This window comes from Schistocerca serialis, chromosome 5 (genome assembly GCF_023864345.2).
Source record: "Schistocerca serialis cubense isolate TAMUIC-IGC-003099 chromosome 5, iqSchSeri2.2, whole genome shotgun sequence".
NCBI classification, from domain to species: Eukaryota; Metazoa; Arthropoda; class Insecta; order Orthoptera; family Acrididae; genus Schistocerca; species Schistocerca serialis.
In genome coordinates this window covers 172,801,686-172,823,629 of record NC_064642.1, presented here as the reverse complement: position 1 = coordinate 172,823,629, position 21,944 = coordinate 172,801,686, and the positions used below count along the sequence as shown (strand labels likewise).

Below are 21,944 nucleotides of genomic sequence, written 5' to 3'. Positions count from 1 at the left end.
GCAGCCGTTTAACGGCTCGGCGACAATGCCTGCAGAGCCCCTGCCGTCCGCCTGGCACGGTCCCTGTTTCGCGACTAAAAGGCCCTCCGGAGTCGGCCGACTGCGGCTGGGGGGAGGGAGCAGGAGGTAGGTTGTGGGTGGGAGTAGGGAGTGGGTGGGTGGGGGTGGGAGCTCACGGAAGGCCCGGCTGAGGCGACCGGCGCCGCATCAATACGGCGGGCCGGCTATTAATATGCAGATGAGCCTCCGCGCCTCGGCTCGCCTCAGCGGCCTTCCACGTGCAACACACGCGCCTATCGATTACGCCGCTACCAAGCCTTACGGATTGGCCTACAGATCCCAAGTTCGATCTCTCTAACTACTCCACCACTTTTCTTAATCCCCTGCCCCCTCCTCTGAATTACGGTTTTCTCACTTTTTGGTTAATGGTTGTTGTAGGGGTTGCGACAGTGCGTCTGCTGCTAACGGCAGTCACATGTTACTCATGGTATTCTCAGACTACTGTGATCACGTCTTTACTCTCCGCAGAAAAAGATCATGACGTGAGACACTAAAACCACTAGTAGTGTAGTGCTGTTTTGGCAGCAAAACAATAGACTATTCAGACAGAGATATAGAGAATATGAAATACGGACTGACGATGGCAAAAATGTCTTCCCTGAAGGAGAGAAATATTTTAATATCTGTTATACGACGGGCGTTCAGCAAGTAATGCAACGTTTTTTTCTCGGCAATTTCAGTAGAAGATGTGGAATTGGTTGTGGGACATCGTGGGATATTCTCACTTCAATCCCTACAGTTTCATGAAGTTCCGATAAGCGGTAGCGTACACGTAGCCTACAAAATGACATCTGTGGCGTAGATGCGTTCCAGGCAGACAGCTATCACTGAGGTTCTTTTGGCGAAAACGCAGACTCTCGCAGGTGTTCATAGCCGCTTGCAAAAGTTGTACGGAGACCTAGCAATGAACAGAAGCACTGTGAGTCGTCGGGCGAGGCTTCTACCATCGTCTCAACAAGGTCGCGCGAATCTGTTTCATCTCCTGCGTGTCGGCTGGCTATACACATCCTCAGGAATTCGACTAAACTTCTCCTTCTGCATTAGTGCGTTTACACTTGAGGTAAGACTGTACTGAACGGAACTACACTGCATCAGAGCGGCGCGGCGGTGAGCGACGCGAACAAATATTGTTTATACGTAATCGCATGAGACAGAACACACTACGCGGCAGCGGAAGTCCGCCACACTGCACTGCGTTACAAAGTTGATCGACTGGCCAGCGCCGGCCGGAGTGGCCGAGCGGTTCCAGGCGCTACAGTCTGAAACCGCGCGACCGCTACGGTCGCAGGTTCGAATCCTGCCTCGGGTATGGATGTGTGTGATGTCCTTAAGTTAGTTAGGTTTAAGTTGTTCTAAGTTCTAGGGGACTGTTCACCTCAGACTTTAAGTCCCCTTAGTGCTCAGCGCCATTTGAGCCCTTTTTTTGACTGTCCAGCTATGACGCGCCGTGCGGCATGGCGTAGTTCTGTTGTCGCTAATACGGTATAGTGAGTGTCGCGACACTGCAAGTCACTCAAACCAGCTTTGGTCATGCGAAACGGAAGTTTACCAATATAGCGATAGGCAAGAAAAAGTTAATTGTACATATCCAAAGTTATATGACCTTCAAAATAAACATTATATGCAAAGTAACAGAAAAAGCAACATTTGGAAAGATATTGCAAATGAAATGGGAATAAACTTAGCGTACGAATAGCTAAAAATCACATTTTTTACTGTGTGAAACGGACGATTAGGTCTTTATTTTTTATATGTAGACGCTCATTATCCCATTTTTTTATTATGTATTTTTTTTTCGACGACATCTCCTGTTTACTATATCGTTTTGCGGCACCAAACTGCTTTGCGGGGAACTAAGTAATCATTGGGTCTGTCCCATTTACAAAATCGCATCCTATATGAAGCAGATAATATAACTGTATCTTTTCGGTCTCCTCATTGGAAAACAACACTGTTTGTGTCTGACAAAACTGTGCAAGACACGTGTGGCCAATCACGTTCTCTATATCCTGAAGCAGTAACTCCTGATCTTTTGGCACAATATTCCAAAAACGGTTTCTGAAAGTCATCGGACTTTCTTAAGTTTGTAACCGTATACTTTTTTTCAGTCGGTCATCTAATTGTGTACTAGGATAAGGTCTCATCAGATAGGCTCTTAATGGAAAATCTTCTTCTTCAACAATCACATTAGGTAGTCGAACTGTCGTGCACGGTAATTCTTTTGGATCTCGTACAGTAAGAGTATTTCTTTCCGGATTTGTAGCTAAATCTCACCAAGAAGAGATCCCGACATGACTATTCTTTCATAAATTTATAGTCTACTTTCTGACATAACAAAGAAACTGTCATATCCATGTCACTTTCGTCCATTTTGCTAGGATGTTGCCACACGACTGCAGTCAAAATTTGCTACGTATCGTCGCGGCGCTGCAGTTTATTTATTTTATTTATTTATGCATTTATTTTACCTGGCAAGATTAGGGCCTTCAGACCCTCTCTTACACCTAACCAGGCATACTCAGATTCAACAAATTTCAGTTTCTACAGAACATTAAGGACATATAACATGTTATACAGTATTAATGTTAAAGAAAAAAAATAGAGATTATAAAAGTAGTACAATGATAATTATAACAATCAAAAAATAATTATAACAATAAAGAATAATAATAATAATAATAATAATGACTATGTATATGAAAGTAAACATATTTTTCTTTTATGATTGTCAGTCCTATTGCTAGTTGGGAATTTTCTCGTTATATTCTTGCAGCTTGTGAGTTATTCTCATCAAGCAGAGACATAAGACGATAGAATGGGGTAAAAGAGATATAGAAGAGGTAGATCGGTTAGAGGAAGAGAAATAGAATGGTAAAATTCGAAGCTATGATGGAGAGGAGAAAGAAAAAGATGAGAGGAGCACAACAGTGGTGGCTATACCGTCCCTAATATGTAAGTCTTGGGTTCCCTCTTGAATGTTGAGTGGTTCTGGATAAGACGCAGATCACAGGGGAGCGCGTTCCATAGTCGTATGGCTGAGATGGAGAATGACACGGAGAAAGATTTTGTGTTATGTAAAGGTACAGCCAATATGCTAGACGTATCCGATCTGGTATTGCGGTTGTGGAATGATGATAGGTGTTTAATGTGAGAAGATAAGTATTGGGGGCACCAGTGGCTAAGAAATCGATGAAGTAAGCACATCGTGTGGAGATCGCGTGCCGTATGTGGGCGTATCCAACCTAGCTGGGAGTGCGTTATGCTAAACAGAGCCTCCTTATTACCGTGCCGCTGCTCTGCTACAGTGCAGTTCCGTCAGTGAGGTCTTACCTGACGAACGCACAGGAGTTCAGTCCTCACAGAGCTTCATCGTCACTTCGTGTTAGCCGCAGAAACCGACGACGGGTGACCCTCGCCGACTCGGAGATGAGCCACTCGACTGTAGAGTGCACGCTTGCGAGCAACGTGCTCTCGAGAAGCTCTTGAGCTGCTCGGCTCAATGTAAGCACGCATCTTTCTACATATTTCATTCATACGCTACAATTCAATGTCACTGAAGCTAGCAACCTATACTGGCTGCCGAGAGATACGAGGACTGTATTTTCATCAACTGCGATTTGATTTCTCATCTATTTCGTTAAAGTGTTGTAATGGCTGGAATTTCCTACCCCTTTGCAGATCACCCTTGGGGTCCGTGCAAGTGAGAGAGAAGTTCAGAGAGCGCCTGCTGGGAAAGAACGCTCCTTTGACATGCCTTAAAAAAAAGTCTAATGGTCTGTGGGGCTCTAACCTCTGCTTGGGAGTACTGTGTTGTCTACGAGTAGAATAACCCGTAACCTGAGTCAACTAATTACCTCTAATTCCGGCACACAGTTAACGTAATGCGTCACACATTGAACCTCGTTGATGCTTTACATTATCGTAATGAATATCGTACATCTTGTTGCAAAGAATCTCAGATGACATTACGAACTGCTGCATTGTGAACATCGAAGAGAAAGCACGCTATGTTATTCTTGTTGCAAACATTCTCCTCCATTTTCCGCCTCGACTTCATCTCCTAATACTTACCGAATATCTTGAAAGTAACATTTCATTACTCTGTCACTTGATCTCCACAGTAGTTACCCCTCACAAACTGTTTTCAGGAAAATGTCTCTGAGAGCGTGTTCCACCAGTTTTCTTTTCCTCTGGAATGTTTCTTTAAAAAAATCTTGTCTAAGAAAATTTTCATTGGATTTATTTTGTATCCAGCTTTAGTACATGTCTACAGTTCTGTTTATTCCAGACAGTCTTCGTCTATATTAACTTCTAGCGACCTGCCTCTGTTTTGCACAGATAGCATTAAGAATCTACCGCCGGTCGACTTGTGGGGAGTAGGTGTAATTTTGTTTACGGACCACTTTGTAGAGTCATGATCAGAATTCAGAGAACAACAATAGGTAATTTGAATATAAACTCCACATTATTGTATAGCTTAAACGATTTAAGTTGTGCAAGCCAAGAGTGTTCTCAGGAGTTACAACTTAATCGCCAACTGTCGTCGTAGTTCACACAATTTGTACGTCATAGATATAAATTAAGTACACTAACCTTTCTCGTGAAACAGTCCATCAAATTAGAGAAAACCATATCAAAATCCGTATTTAGTAGTTACTGACAGTTGCCTTCACATACAGATAGAAAAATGCGGCGAGACATTTCAGTTTGTATCGTGTAGTGATTGTCCAGCTCTCACTTGCACAGTGAAGTACAGTCCAGAAGCAAGCCTTGGTCAAAGCTTCCCTTGTCTTGAGAATTATGTGGCTGATTGTTACCGAACATCTTCTCTTCTTTTTCGTCTGTTACTCAGTTTTATAATTGTCCGATTCATTTTGCTTGATTTTTTTCTGATTTGCTTACTACTAGGAGCTTTATATTTTGTATATGTACTTCTGTTACTTAGGAAACGTAAATGTAATTTGTTATCGTTCTCAAGGACGAGGTAGCAAAAGAGACGGGAGGGCAACTGCCCTCACCTCCTAGAAAAAAATTACATCATGCTTTGTCTTAGTTCGGTATCAAGTATGTGTACAGCGTATTGAATAGTAGAAAGTTCAGTGAGCGCCGTTATTCTCCACGCAGCTTTAAATCTCGGATGGGTCTGGGTTCTGATAACTTCTCTTAGTGGTGTACCTTCAATTGCCGGTTGTTTTTATCGTTTTTGTAGCCCAACATCCATATTTACTACACTTGTCAGTAGAGAAAATACTCGCGTGTACTTGACGGGCAGCCAAATATGTAAAAATCTCACGAAAATTTTACTTCCTTAGTTAAACAGATTGTGTGTATAAGAGCCCATTGTAAATTGGCAGGATTAATACGCTGGGTAGTTAATAATTACTTATGGCTTTTATTTTGTAAGAGACTGTGCTTCTATTCTTCCTCCTATCCTCTTCCCTACTTCCAGTTTTCTTATTAGTTGCTGATGCCTCCGCCCACCTCTTTCTTCAGATCCTAAAAACACCCTAAATGTCCTCACTTACAGCATGCTGTATGGCAATAGGCAGCTACATACTACAGTTCAGTGAAATTAAAAATTCGTCACAGTTGTGCAGAAATTTCTTTTTATTTAAATGGTGACCAGTTTAGGCCTTTAGTCCGTTATCAAGCCATCCACACAAGTCCTACCATAACATCATAATGTAAGTACACTGACAAAAATACTTGTATGAGTGCTAAGTGCAAGGTTCTGTTTCGTATAAGACAGTCCAGTTCCACCGGAAAAAAACTGTTCTTTGTTTTGTTTTGCTGCTCGCAACACTGGACTCTCATATGCAAATAGTACCTTGAACTTCGTCACCCATACAAGAAATAGGGCTAGCGTACTCACGTTATGTTGTTATGGTAGGACTTGAGTGGATGGCTTGATAATAGATTTGTAATTTAATTGACTGTTGACTTTCCTGCTCTGTTGAGCTATTGATGATATCGCCAGCAAGTCAGTGGTCTCAACAGATAATCCGACATCAGACAAGTTTGGTGGTGGTTGTTGCTCACAGGAACTTGCAGCAGCTTCAGGCTGTGAACGAAGTTCTCTCCCACGAACTGACTCGGTATTGAAAGAGAGCGCCGCCCTCTGTTGCAGACGTGAACCCGTGGCCGACGTGCGACCTGCAGTACAACTGGTACTCGTGCCGCAGCCACCCGGGCGGCGCCGTCATCTGCGACCTGAACGTGAAGCGCGACACTGACGAACCGCTGGCGGTGCGCTCCACGCACCACCACAGCTACAGCAACACCTCCCTCCCTGCTGGTGCGTATCTATCGCCGACTGTCTTCTGTGCGATTCTCACCAGTTCCGCCACAGGACTTATAAAAGGGAGACAGTCCTCTTCAGACTAACATCTATTCGGCAGCCTATCGTAGTACATAGGTACCTCACAGAAACATTAATCAATAAGCCAGTTTCACTTCAGGGAGCAGAAATAAAAATATATGAATTCAGACTGAAGCGACGAATGAAGATCTGTTCCTGGACTGGGGTTCGGATCCAGATCTCCTGCTCACTATGCAGACGCGCTTACCACTGCAAGACCCTGGCACAGTGGTTTTACACGAGTGTACGTACTACCCTAGCACAGCTCCCTCCTCAGTCCATAATCCCCATTTACGCTCAGTTCACTTGGTACTCCCCCTAAAATCGAACAGAATTGCAGAGGCTCTCCGTCTGTACTGGCACAGCACGTCAGCATCGAATGAAGCAGGAGATCAGGCTTGAATCATAAATTCTCATCCCGCACTTCAGTCTCGATGTATACAACATCAATGTTCGAGACTTGGAAAGGTCTCTGGAACCACACAGTTTCCTTTGAAGAAAGCACCAATGCCTGTGTATCAGGCAGAATCCCCATTTCGTTCGATGCTGAGGTGCTATTCCAATACAGATGGAGGGCCTCTGCAGTACTGCTCGAGTTTAGGGGAAATGATAAGTGGGATGAGCCGTGAATGGGAAACTAGATGACGAGGGAGACGCACTAGCGTAGGGCAGCTGTGCAAAGCCACTGTGCCTGGGTGGGTTAGAGGTTAGCAAATCTGCATAGTGAGCAGGAGACCTGGGTTCCACTCCTGATTGTGGTACAAATTTTCATTCAGAGCTTCTATCTGCATATATAAACAGACTTGGAAACGTCACTGGGACCATATATCTTCACTTAAATAAAAATAAACGTGATTTGTCGATGACATTGTAATTCTGTCAGAGACAACAAAGAACTTGGAAGTGTAGCTGAACGGAATGGACAGTGTCTTGAAAGGAGTATATAAGATTTCCATTATAATTATCCGGGCTGTTATGCCGTGGTCGGTTGATGAATTCTGTGTCGATTCCCAACGTTTCGTCTCCGACTGCGGGAGACATCTTCATGGGGGTCCGTAGCACAATGGAAGGTCCAACACACCCACTCGCTCGCTACTGACTGCCGCTACGGACCCCCTTGAAGATGTCTCCCGCAGTCGGAGACGAAACGTTGGGAATCGACACAGAATTCATCAACCGACCACGGCATAACAGCCCAGATAATTATAATGGACATGATATTCCTGGCCGTGAAAGTCTACATTTTAGTATCAGTATATAAGATTAACACCAACAACAGTCGAATTAAATCAGGCGATGCTGAAGGAATGACTCGTAAATTACGAAGTGAGACACTAAACGTAGTAGATGAGTTTTGGATTTAGGCAGTAAAATAATTGATGTTCGCTAAAGCAGAAAGGATGTAAAATGTAATCTAACATTGACTAAAGGTGCGTCTGAAGAAGAGAAATTTCTTTACAAAGAATATAAAGTGAAGTGTTTGGAAGTCATTTCTGATGATATTTGTCTGGAGAGTAGCCTCGTACGAAACTGAAGCATGGACGATAAAAAATTAGGATCAGAATAGAACAGAAGATTTTGAAATATGGAGCTACAGGAGCTTGATAAACATTAGTTGCGTAGACCACGTGACTAATGATGACGTACTGAATAGAACTGCTGAGGAAAAACATTTGTAGTGTAACTTGACAGAAGAAATGGCTGATCAATAGGAAATATTCCGCAATATGAGTAAATTGATAATTTACTATTGGAAGGAAGTGTGAGTGGTGAAAATTGCAGAGGTACCCAAGACACAAGTACAGGCAGGTTCAAATGGATGTAGGCTGCAGCAGTTATTTGCAGACGAAGAGTCTCGCGCAGGATATAGTAGCGTGGAGAGCTGCATCAAATCCGTCCTCGGACTGAAGATCACGACAACAACAAAGTTTAGTCCGCTTTGTTTCGAACTTAGAATACCCCAAGTGTACAGTTGAATAACTGGATATTGACTCATTTTTCATTCTTTCACTCCCTTTTGTCTTATTAAAGTTTCTTTTGGGGGAGCAGGTAAAGTAAACAAAATATTTATTCAGCAAAAGAGACAGAAACGATACTGTGGTAGCCTCTCCAAAATATCTGTCAGCTTTCACACTCACTTCCTAGTCCATTTACTCGCTAACGGTATTTGTAGCAAATAATAAAAATCTGATTAATTTGATTTATGCCATCACATATGAGACAGAATGAGTCAGATGGAAGATCTGTACTCTGGAGCAAAGGTGTTAAGTAGTTTAAGGAGCATGCGTCAGAAATAATCATGCTTTAACCGATAAACTTCATCACTGCAATCATTCTCCACTGTCTTGTGCTGTCCTCTCCGTAGCCTGAAAATGTTACCAATTTGTTACTTTCAGTAGATCCTCAAATATTTTCTTTCTTGACTGCCCCTTAATTTTCTTCGCCAGCTCTTTCGCTTCCAACATGTCTGTTAAAAACTAAATAATTATCCAAAACCTTTTTGTTTTCCTGCTTTGGAAAGTTGCTATGAGTCTGGTTTGCTCATTTATTTCCCTCCAAACGTATTCACTGCATTTTCCTTCTGTCTAACTGGTTCGTTCCAGGCACCTCCGTACCCACATTTCCATCCCTTCTAAGCGTCTTCAATCTTCAACGGTGTCCAACTTTTGTAGCTACATGGTATCACATTCCAGATGAATGTCTTAACGATTTTTATGTGTTGTGTACTAAACGACTTGTTTAGTAGTTGTAGATTTCCTTGATTTATAGCAGACTTAGCTGTTGCAATTGTTTTGTGTTTTCCATGCTGCTTATGTTGACTTCTGTAGTAGCGCAACCCAAGAAACAAAATTTGAAACCTTCACAGGTAAGAAAAGAAACTGTTTAGCCAACCTCAAACGCAGAAGCTTTTCTTTTTTAACCACTACTTTCATAAAATGCCTATGTAAACTCAAGAAATTAATGTGCATGTTAGCTGTATGATATCTGTATAAATCCATGATCATTGTTGACAGGCACATATACAATTGTTTCCTGTGATATCAGTGTGATCATGCAAATATTAACCTAGCAATAGGAGATAAACTGCAGATATTTAATATAACTGAGAAAACGGTAGCTTTTATTATTCAAAGCACTTGCATTCCTGTTAATTTTTTTTCTTTTAATTGTAGTTACATTGAACAGCAGTAGTTTGCTATTCATCGAAGTTCTGGATCGAATAATAAATTTCCCTTGTATGTCTGATAGTTAAGTAAATCTCACACAAGGCGGGATGTTCTCATGACGATAGAACAAAATTTCAATAGTCTTAGTTAAGAGAAAAAGTATTTACGTCGAGGTGCCCTGGTAAGGAAAAGATTGAGTATAAATTTATAATCGACGATGAGATGATTTTTGATTTGTCAAAATCAGCGATGAGAAAAAAACAAGTAAACACATTTTTATAATAACTTCATTTTATTGTGCACTTTGCAGTGGATGCTGCATTCTTAAAACACGAAAGATTATTCCAACAATCAAAACTGGAAACTCCAAATATCTCTCCCACAGATACAAATGACTTGCCGTTCTTGACGTTACTTGACTTGCAGGTTTCGAAAGGGGGTGCAGATATTTGCTTTTCGAGTCGCGGAATGGAATCACTGCTAACAATGGAGCTAAGACATGCTTCACTTTGCATCCATTCATTCACAGTAGACCCACTTATTCACAATAGACCCTTTCACATCGTCATTAATTCCGGCCGCCAATCTAGGTGTCCACTGAAAACGATATTACAATATCGTGAATGCACTACCGTGGAAACTGAAGATTACGCCTTCCACTTGTAAGGTAGCATGGTTTCTCACGTATAAAGCATAAAACCTCTGTTATTTCTCTGAGACATGGGCAGGAGAGTTTCTTTTGCGACAACGCAGTATTCAACGCCTTTATGTTGAAGAGTTCACCAACTAGTTGTCGTTCTTGTGCCAATAAATCCTATTGACAGGTAGTAACACAGTTACAGCTGTACAAAAATGAATGACTGTGATTAAATTAAGAAATAAAACATTATTATTTCTAAAACACTGGAGATCAATATGATAATTATCATTAAGTGCAAACATCAATGCTCCTCACATATTAATAGTTCTTGATCAACTTCTCCACCTCGACTGGCTATGTAATGAGACCACGATTCCCTCACTTAATGGGAAAGCGTACGAAACACAGAAAATAAGAGGGCAAACTTGCTTCACAGTGTTAACAGAACATGTAGAAGTAACGCTATTGAATTGTTCAGAATATAGTTCCTTTCTCAGACGCATCGAAGCATTGGCGTCGAAATAATAAATAACAAAAAGAGATGTCGATCATGACGAAATGCAAGAGAGATAATGCAGCATCGCTGTTTCACAGTACATCCATCGATACTCTGTGAACATGCTTACAACGGCGGCATCTTCCTTGTCGATGATCTCTTGCACAATTCTCGGAGTACTGCCCTCTTTCACTCTTTTAACAATTCCTACCACGGAAACTGAATCAAAAGATGGATATTAACTGCCTTCTTAAACGAGAGCACTCCTATATCGCTGCTGAATGGTTCGGTTGAAATAAACGGATCACGTACGGTTTAGCAAATTATGTTTGACGCGTTACGGTTGTATACGACATTGCAATGACTGTATTGTTCAGATGTACGATGCAGTGTTCCTTCGGACATACAAGCATGTGATACATGGTTAAAAACGTACGGAAGTTTGGGTCTGTCCGTGAAGTATACTCGGATAACCTAATGGTAAGGCGACAGATCGTGATAAGCGGGAAATCCAGCTTCGATCCCCGATCCAGCCCAAACTTTCATTGTCATCATTCTATTATACAGCTTATGGTTGTTCGTATTCGCAGCTGCAAATACATTTCATAAGTAGTGAGTGTGGTCTATCTTGAGAACGTCAAACAAAAGAGCTTCCTACACAGTATGTCACCGTAACTGCTTCCGAAATGCGTCAAATATAATTTGTTGAAGAATAAGTGATCTGCTCATTTAAGTGACTTATTGAGCAGTGATACAAGAAGTGCTCTCGATCTGCATTATGATCACAGGCCTCCTATGTGACTTCGTGTCGCAACTTCGGTCCATTTCAAGCTTTCTCAAAGCTCACAGACTTCCGTTATGGTTATCTCCTGACGAATGCAGCGCATCGAAACCTCTTATTGATCACTGCGAATCCATTTCGTTGCCGTAAACTACTATTTACCTCTAACGCTCGGTTATGGCATTGTTCGCTATTCCATACACTATCCGTTATATTTACGTATTTCCAACATCGCGTGACTCTGTTTCTCAATTTCGCTGTCGTATGTACATTGCAAGAGAGGTAACAAACAACAAATTTTCATTCATTATTGCGTATTTTTGTTGGTATACCTCAGCACATTTTCACATACGTATAATTACACAACATGAACGGTAACACGTTTATTTGCACGTCATAATGTCCGCAAATATTAACACCACTGACACTTTCAAAACCAGGTTCATATACGTCCTTTCAAACACTTCATTAAAGCATTGTATTCACTTTTTCATAATATGCCAGTGCACAAGAAGCAGGACAATTTTTATTTGAAGCACTAAATCTACAGTAGGATCTCACAAGGGAACATCCCCATCGCACCCCCCTCAGATTTAGTTATAAGTTGGCACAGTGGATAGGCCTTGAAAAACTGAACACAGATCAATCGAGAAAACAGGAAGAAGTTGTATGGAACTATGAAAAAAATAAGCAAAATATACAAACTGAGTAATCCATGTGCAATATAGGCAACATCAAGGAGCGCCTGAGCTCAGGAGTGCCGTGGTCCCGTGGTTAGCGTGAGCAGTTGCAAATCGCGAGTCTTCCCTCGAGTGAAAAGTTTAATTTTTTATTTTCAGTTTATGTGACAAACTCTTATGTTTTCGTTACTTTTTGGGAGTGATTATCACATCCACAAGAAAACCTAAGTCGGGCAAGGTAGAAGAATCTTTTTACCAATTCGCCACGTGTACAAGTTAGGTGGGTCGACAACATATTCCTGTCATGTGACGCACATGCCGTCACTAGTGTCGTATAGAATATATCAGATGTGTTTTCCTGTGGAGGAATCGGTTGACCTATGACCTTGGGATCAAATGTTTTCGGTTCCCATTGGAGATGCACGTCCTTTCGTCTAATAATCGCACGGTTTTGCGGTGAGCTCGTAAAACACAGACACTAAGATCATTACAGTGAACAGAGACGTCAATGAACGAACGGACAGATTATAACTTTGCGACAATAAAGAAAGTAAACTTTTCATTCGAGGGAAGACTTGAACCAAGGACCTCTTGTACCCCAGCTGCTCACGCTAACCAAGGGACAACAGCGCTCCTAAGCTCACACCATCCTTGATGTTGCCTATCTTGCGCATGGAATACTCAGTTTGTATATTTTGCTTATTTTTTTCATAGTTCCACACAACTTCTTCCTGTTTTCTCGATTAATCCGTGTTCAGCTTTTCAAGGTCTATCCACTGTGCCAACTTATAACTAAATCTGAGGGGGGTGCGATAGGGAGGTTCCCTTGTCAGTACCATAACCTTGATAATATTTATCTTTGGCAGTTTCTTTATTGATAAATACATTCTTGCGTGGCCGTTAATTTTCATAATCACTTGGAACCAATGGTATAACAAAAATACAGGATTTTAAGTGTTGGGCTCACTAACAATTCACCTATTCTGAATTTTGATAATACGCTTTTACCTTAACACATTCATAACAGTGTGATTAGGCATTAGTTGTACTCAAATTACTTGTATACTTCAAGGAGCGCTAAAAAAAGAGTTGTAGATTTTTCACGTGGACGCAAAGCTACTGAAGTCGTAATATAGACATTACCAATGGCGTTGGAGTCAGGTAACTTTGTAATCTCTTTTTTTCCAGGACTGGATGACTTTGGTTTCCTCTACAGCTGCGTTATCTACGAAGGAGTCATCAAGCTGTCGGTGAGGCTTTGCTCTACGGGTGGAAGTTTCCGTGCTGGTGTCCTCGCCAACAGCATGCTGGGTATGCCCTTTAACTCTTTACTACGTAAACTTGCCTGCAGATAGTGTCGACAATGGAAATTTTTGAAAGGGTGCGGAATGATCTTGATGACTATCATTTCGTGGAAAATGGAAATCTTGTTAAGAGAAGTGAGTTTTTATTACACAGAATTTACATCAGTAAACAATCTGAGGAACCATTTGTGGAACAAGCAATGGTGAAACAGAAACGTTTGGGAATGGCAGTACTAGTTATGTTATCTAGTTGGCATTTCCATTATTTGTTTGAGTTCCACGACCGCAGAGAGACCTTAGTTCAGGACGCGTGAGACTGATATCAACCTTTGTATTTTATTTGTTGCCATGAGACGTGCGCAACATGTACTGTAGGAGTCTTCCCCCCCGGTTGTCCAGGAAGTTTGTGGGTCACGTTGTGGATTCTGAACGAGATTCATTCTACGAGCATAATGCACTTCTTACCACTGAATGATATTTGATTTCGCAGATATTCTATAGTAGTAGCCACTTTGGTGATATTGCACTTGGTACGATGAGACCCTAATCTAATATAAGTAAATGCTTCGTGCTTTGCGAACAGCGCTACTCCATTGGGAAGTACGTGCTCTAGTGTTAAGACGTTCTCGCACGGGACATGCTTCTGAACGTGAAACATACCAGACGTTGTATCAGTCATGGTTGCAGCCACGCCCCGAAACCACCAGTTACTTCTCACGGATCTCCAGTGGCAGTTCTCGGCTGCATCTGGGGCGCAGATCCCACACTTCCTTCACGAAAATAGAGGGGCGCAGAAGAGCTGCGCTAACTCTGGTAGCAATTGCTGAGAAAGAGCGGAGGAAACAGCAAAGGAGCTTCTAAACTTGCCGACGGCCTAAACAGCGAATTGCTGGTAGAGGAACACTATACAGAGATCTGCTACGATCTGAAATACATACTAATAGAAGCTACTCGGTAATTCAGTCGAATATTCATCGCATTTTCGGTTTTAAATTTAATGTGATTGCAGTATAGTGTGGAAAGTCAGTTTGCCGTTGCATAATATCCACATTCCCGATGTTGTATTGACTACCATCACTCTGACGCAAGTGCTTCACATAGGTTTCAAGATAGGGATTCATTTCGTAGCTTTATTCGCCTACAAGCATGTGATAGTCTATTGAACCAAAATTGTACACCGAAACATCAAAGAAACTGGTATAGGCATGAGTATTCAAATGCAGAGACATGCAAACAGACAGAATACGGCGCTGCGGTCGGCAACGCCTGTATAAGACAACAAGTTACTATAACCAATCATACCTAAAACGACACGTTAGCGAGAGGCACTCAATGTGCTGATCCCTTGAAAGAGCTTGTACTCATACTACTTGCAGTATAATAAAATAACACCTAATACTGAGTTTAATTCCATACAAAATGGCGTCGCCTACGTTCTGCTTGGAATGTTAAACCGGTGCCGCATCTCATTAGCCATGTTCCTGTCTACGAGGCAAAAATCTGACAGGCCAAATTTTTCATTTCACATTTCGTAATGTAGTGGAACACGAAATTCCACGCTGTGACGTCACCAGCTCTTCATCCACGTACGTGTTCACGTCCCGTGAGAAGACGGCAGTAGGCGACATTTACTTGGTAGTCGGAGCTCAAGACACACAAAAACGAGTCAAAGGGAAGCAAACTTTGGTCCTCCAAAATTAACTGATTTTCTATCCAGCCAATGCCATCTTTGAACATGCTTTTCTATTTCTAACCTTCCATATTATCATAGTTTCCAGAAAGGAAATATAGTGAACTCTCATTTTATTTGACCGGTTCTAGGAATGAAGAGCATCGATCCAGTATCACTCTACTCCCGTGGATTCAAGTTTTACCCATCCCGACATTAAATAGTAATGGACTTTCAATTAATTACCATGAATTAAATATTACTTATCGCAGGGGCACAAAAATTTGTCGTTCATGAATACTACATGTGAATGTAAAATACTGAACGTTGACTGCAAACATTAGGCCGCAGCAGGTAACTCCATTTCCAGCTTTTACGAAACATTCTGTCGCGTCCACCTGCTGCACTGCCATTCAATTTATGTAGCGGCTACTTAATTAATATTTTGCCTTTGCTGGGGCACTGTGACGCGTTTGCTAATAAAGTAATTTCTGCCAGGGCGACAAATTTTAGCTACCCGACTTTTAAGCTTTCCAGGAGCACTCGCCATCTGTTTCCGATTCAAAAATAATCTAAAACTGACGCTTATTTGCAAGTCATATCATATTTATGATGGCGTAGAAAAATATTGAAATTATTAAATAAAAACATACATGGTGAAATTTGGAATGCCTGCCATTTTCCATCTCACAGATATGACCTCCTTAGTGGCCTCTTATTATGTAACGAAGTAAGCTCGTTTGATACAACTTCTTACTGCACAGTTGACAAACACAGAACAAGGGACGTGACCGTAGTGGACTGTAAACTGTGAGGGAGGTCAAATAATAAAATTGGCGATAAGTCATTCTCATAAAGAATTGCTAACGATGAAATCGAATCTATCTGGTATTTAACAACCAAAAATTGTTCATTTCCAGAACCCCCGTGCAGGAAGAACTGGTACAAGTGCGATCATGAGGGTGACAGGACTGTGTGTCGTGTGAAGCTTTGCCCCTGGACCAACTCACCACTGGTGCCCAAGTCGGGAGAAGGTACGTGGCTAATAGAGCACGGTCGATAATTGTTTCTCTAAATATCAAACACTGTGATAATAATGTATCATTGTGTATAATTCTTCTTTTATTTTTTTACACAGTTTCTGAATGGTACGAGTGCACGAGAAAAGGAGCACAGACCGACTGTTACATAAGCAACGTAAGCGGTGAGTACCTATGTATCATGACATTCTGATTCGGCCAGTGTTTGGCACAAGTCGTTAGAAGGGCATTGGGGCCAAACACACCAGTCTTGCATCAGTGCGAAAATTATCGGTTAGGCACACTGGGTCCGTATATGCTATGTGATCAAATGTATCCGGACACCCCCAAAAACATACGTTTTTCATATTAGGTGCCTTGTGCTGCCATCTACTGCCAGGTACTCCACATCAGCGACCTCAGTATTCATTAGACATCGTGAGAGAGCAGAATGGGGCGTTGCGCGGAACTCAAGCACTTCGAACGTGGTCAGGTGATTGGGCGTCACTTGTGACATACGTCTGTACGCGAGATTCCCACACTCCTAAACATCCCTATGTTCACTGTTTCCGATGTGATAGTGAAGTGGGAACGTGGAGGGACACATACAGCACAAAAGCGTACACGCCGATCTCGACTGTTGACTGAGAGAGACCGCCGACATTTGAAGAGCGTCGTAATGTGTAGTTGGCAGACATCTATTCAGACCATCACAAAGGAATTCCAAACTGCATCAGGATCCACTGCAGGTACTATGACAGTTAGGCGGGAGATGAGAAAACTTGGATTTCATGGTCGAGCGGCTGCTCATAAGCCGCACATCACGCCGGTACATGCCAAACGACGATTCGCTTGGTGTAAGGAGCGTAAACTTTCGACGGTTGAACAGTGGAAAAATGTCGTGCGGAGTGACGAATCATGGTACACATTGTGGCGATCCGATGGCGGGGTGTGGGCATGACGAACGTACGGTGAACGTCATCTGCCAGCGTGTGTAGTGCCAACAGAAAAATTCGGAGGCGGTGGTGTTATGATGTGGTCGTGTTTCCCATGGAAGGGGCTTGCAGCCCTTGTTGTTTTGCGTGGCACTATCACAGCACTGGCCTACATCGATGTTTAAGCACTTCTTGCTTCCCACTGTCGAAGAGCAATTTGGGGATGGTGACTTGCATATTTCAACACGATCGAGCACCTGTTCATTATGCACGTCTTGTGGCGGAGTGGTTACACGACAGTAACATCCTGTAATGGACTGGCCTGTGCAGAGTCCTGACCTGAATCCATAGAACACCCTTGGGATGTTTTGGAACGCTGACTTCGTGCCAGGCCTCACAGACCGACATCCTCAGTGCAGCAATGCCATTCCCCAAGAAACCTTCCAGCACGTGATTGAACGTGTGCCTGCGAGATTGGAAGCTGTCGTGAGGGCTGAGGGTGGGCCAACACCATACTGAATTTCAGCATTACCAATGGAGGACTTTTAAGTCATTTTCAGCCAGGCGACCGGATACCTTCGGTAACGTAGTGTACGTACGCCAACCTTTCAGAGGTCGTTTGCTATTTAAATTCAGGGAAGCCCTGGATTGTAACAGTAATTAGTTCACTATTTTCATTCGGGGCTTTAATTTATGTAGCTTTAGGCCTGAAGGCCAGTTTCAGGGTTCATACTGTCAACTGCAGACATTAAATATTGAAAAATGGCGTTGGACAGAAATATTTTGTAAACTTGTACTTAACTATGATGGGCAAGTATTAGTAATTATGCCGCAATTAATTGAAACTTATACGGCTTTACGAACATCACAGTTACCTTAATGTTCAGTTCAATAACTAGTCAACAATGAAACAATAGTCCCTGTAGGTCAACATAATTTTATATGCTTGTGCAGCCCTCTCAGGGGATATTACTTTGACTTTCAAAGCCACTCACACACGATGGTAAAATAAATGGCCATCTAGCTACAGATGCTTTGAAACCTGTAAAGAGGGTTCGGTTAACAGTGGGCGTGCTGGAGTCCTGATGACGGATTGAACAGTCAGTCGGGAGTTACCTTCATGAGGAAGTCGTTGTGCAAGGGTTTTAATCATTAGGATGCAGAAATCCCCATCGTGTACTGCGAGTGTACTGAAGGTAAAGCTTTGAAATATATTCCTATCAACTAGGAATGGTTAACTCGATCACCCCCGCCCACAGTTTCCTTCTAGGTAGGTTTATTTCACAATGCATTCCAAAAATACTCACTGTCGTTATCCACAGTGTAGACTGGTAAGTCTTACATGCGTCACTAATCGAATAGTCTACAGTCTGTGTACATCGCCAGTGCTATGATTTTTATCAAGGAAAAATCACGTAACAGTCTAATGTGTCCAGAAGTTATTTTATTTAATGCCGTCTTCGTCGTGCTGTTAAGATTCTGCTGTCGGTAGTTACTGATGAACGGCCTTCTCCTGATTTACTCTTGAATTTGTGCGCCGGTCGGCCTGACTGGCTAACGTCAATATTAATTTTAGTACTAATTAAATGGGAAACGGCACAATGTATCACATTTTTTAAAATAATTATCTATCTCGGCGCAGCCTGCCGTGCAAAACGCTTACAAGCTTTTCAGACTGTTTCCGATCACCCTGTGTAGAGGGTGAACACCTAAAACTCGCATCGCAAATACTGCGAAAATGGAAAGGGCTATTGATGTGCTGGTTTCACAGAATAGATTGGTAATCAGGGGCTCGTGTTGTTAGCCAATGAACAGACTGTAATAATACTTAGAAAATGTTCAAATGGTTCAAATGGCTCTAAGCACTATCGGACTTAACATCTGAGGTCATCAGTCCCCTAGACTTAGAACTACTTTAACCTAACTAACCTAAGGACATCACACCCATCCATGCCCGAGGCAGGATTCGAACCTGCGACCGTAGCAGCAGCGTGGTTCCAGACTGAAGCGCCTAGAACCGCTCGGCCACATCGGCCGGCTTAGAAAGTGTATTATCATGCAAACATACACTTTTTTAAGTGGAACAACGCACATTGACATTAACATACTACAGTGGGGTAAATTAGAATGTCAGCGGTGTTTGTTTGCAGGATGCTAATGCGAGTCGTTTACGAGATATCGTATTGTGGAAAGCTCCCACACCGACAATTTTACAATACCTGTGGTAGCATACACTAAATAACAAGTGAAGTGCATATACTAATTCTGTGGATCCCCAGTAACGAGACAACTGACCACCACAAGTTGTGTTCAAAATGACCACCATTAGCAGCCATACACGCTTCGTCTGGTGTGGAACGACTGCTGCATACGTGCTAGCATTTCAGCGGAGATGTCGGAGTGGGCTGTAGTAATAGGTCGTTGCACATGGTCGGGTGTATGTTGGTATGTTCTTGTAGACAATGTCTTTCAGCTTTCTCCATAGAAAAATGTTTGAAGGCGTCTAACCCGGGGCCGGCCAAGGTACAGGACCCCCGCTCCCAAACCAGTGATTTAGAAACAATTCGTGGAGACATGCTGTAGTACTTCGTGGACTATGGTCTGGGCAGCCATCATGTTGGTACCAGAGGTTGCTCCAAGTCTGGAGACGAACTTTTTCTAGCACCCGTGGGAGATGGTCTTTAGGGAGGCTGCGATACTTGTGCACGTTCAGTATTCCGTCTACGAAAAACGGGCCTATGAGCTGATGGTTCACCACGCCACACCACTCGGGTGCTGACGTTCCACCTGACGAAGCCAACGAAGATTGCTGAAAAACCAACAGTGCATGTTTCGGAGGTGTCCCTGGCCATGATTGGTAAGCGTGTCTTCATCAATGAACTAGATACATGGTACATCTGTAGTATCCTGTCTTAATGCCCATGTACAGAAGTTAACGGGATTCTCATAATCGTTTCCATACAGCTCTTGATGGAGAAAGATGTGATGGTAAGGAACCTATGTCGATGGAGAATGCCTAGGAGACTTGCCTGCCTCATTCCAACTCCTCGTCCGATTGCGCAGGAGTTAACGTGCGGATCAACAGCAGTCAAAACATTAATTTCCCCCTCGTCTGTCATTACTTGTTTCCTTCTGTTACATTATCTAGGTGTTACACTACCACTTTCACGTAACTGGATGAAGAGACTGGAAAATAATTGCAGATGTGTTTGACGTCTTCTGGGATATATGGCCGCAAACACCGTACAAGAACGAACTGCATTCTTCCTACACTCTCCATACGCCATAAGAAAGTCGGCTTTTGCTGATTTGGTAATGCGTATCGTCCACCTCACTACCTATTGCTTGGATTGTCACCCACCGACTAAGTAGCAAGTCGCTAAGCACTCAGGCAGCACAATAGCGCACTTAAGCAAACATAACAAGGTCGTACCTACCAACTACGCAGGTTGACCGGTAAAAACAAGGATCGGTGTGGAAACTTTTCAAAATACGATATCTCATGAACTATCCGCACTAGAATCCTGCAACAAAGAGCACAAACATTCTAATTTACCCTACTTTTAGTTTGTTAATGCCGTTGTTCTGTATAGAAGTGTATGTTCGTCAAAAAAATACAAAAATACTGTAATAATACTTAGGTACTATTACGATACGTTTTATGGGCTAACAATACGAGCCTTTGAGAACCAATCCATTCCATGAAAACAGCACATCAATAGCACTTCCCATTTCCGCAATATTTGCGCTTCAAGTTTTAGGTAACTCGCCCTGTATATGTACATTTAAATGCAGAGGTAGCACTGGTGCACTTTTTAGGACCGAGCGAGGTGGCGCAGTGGCTAGCACACTGGACTAGCATTCGGAAGGACGACGGTTCAATCCCACGTCCGGCTATCCAGATTTTGGTTTTCCGTGATTTCCCTAAATCGCTCCAGGCAAATGCCGGGGTGGTTCCTTTGAAAGGGCACGGCCAGCTTCCTTCCCCATCCATAATCCAATGAGACCGATGACCTCGCTGTCTGGTCTCCTTCCGCAAACAACCCAACCTTTCCCCTCCCTCTCCATCTCCTCTTCTTCTCTTTCTTTTTCCATCTCTTCCTTGCCTTCTTCTGTCAGTCTCCATCCACCTCCTCCTCACGCTCTCTCTGCCCATCTCCTCCCTCCCAGTGACCATCTCTTCCTAACACCTGTCTTCGTCCATCTCCTCCTCTTCCCTCACTCTATGTTACCCCCCCCCCCCCCCCTCCTGTACTTTTGGAGACACGGCTGTGTTGGCTTTTGCAGCGGGCAAGCACTACTACTCGGAGGTGGACGACCTGGCGTCTCCCGCCGTGTTCGGCCCGGAGCTGCTGGAGACGCAGGAGCGCCTGCAGACGGCTGTAGCCCTGCCGGTCCCGGTGTCGCCCTCGCCGTCGGCCCCGCTGCACACCTACCGCCCACTGCCGCACACCGTCGCACTGGGCCGCAGGCGTACCAACTATCGACGCGCTTTCCGGAAGCTCAACGCAGAGTACTACCACGTCTAGGGGCAGAGCATACGGCGGGCAAAGCTGCCTGCTTCCTAAGGACTATCAGCTTCTTTCTCACGACCTGTAAATGCCCTGTGTTATATGACGAATAAATAGAAACCTATCGGCAGCTTTAAGTTGTTTTATTACTCCCAAGAAATAAAAAATCATGCCTAAAGCTTACAGCATATCTCTAACGTCGATCAGTTGTAGAATTTTGAAACACTTATTATGTTCGAGTATAATGACTTTCCTGGAGACTAGAAATCTAAGAATCAGCATGGGTTTCGAAAAAGACGATCGTGTGAAACCCAGCTCGCGCTA

The 21,944-nt window shown here is 43.0% G+C and overlaps 1 protein-coding gene across 1 annotated transcript in view; it reads left to right on the top strand.

The window, feature by feature from the left end:
* LOC126481824 (uncharacterized) overlaps positions 1 to 21,638 on the top strand; it is a 28,382-nt gene extending 6,744 nt beyond the window's left edge. The window contains exons 2-6 of the mRNA XM_050105783.1: positions 6,188 to 6,355; positions 13,371 to 13,493; positions 16,076 to 16,189; positions 16,294 to 16,359; positions 21,397 to 21,638. Of these exons, the coding sequence (XP_049961740.1) occupies positions 6,188 to 6,355; positions 13,371 to 13,493; positions 16,076 to 16,189; positions 16,294 to 16,359; positions 21,397 to 21,638 (713 nt within the window). The remainder of the gene's footprint in view (positions 1 to 6,187; positions 6,356 to 13,370; positions 13,494 to 16,075; positions 16,190 to 16,293; positions 16,360 to 21,396) is intronic.
* Positions 21,639 to 21,944: the final 306 nt, after the last annotated feature.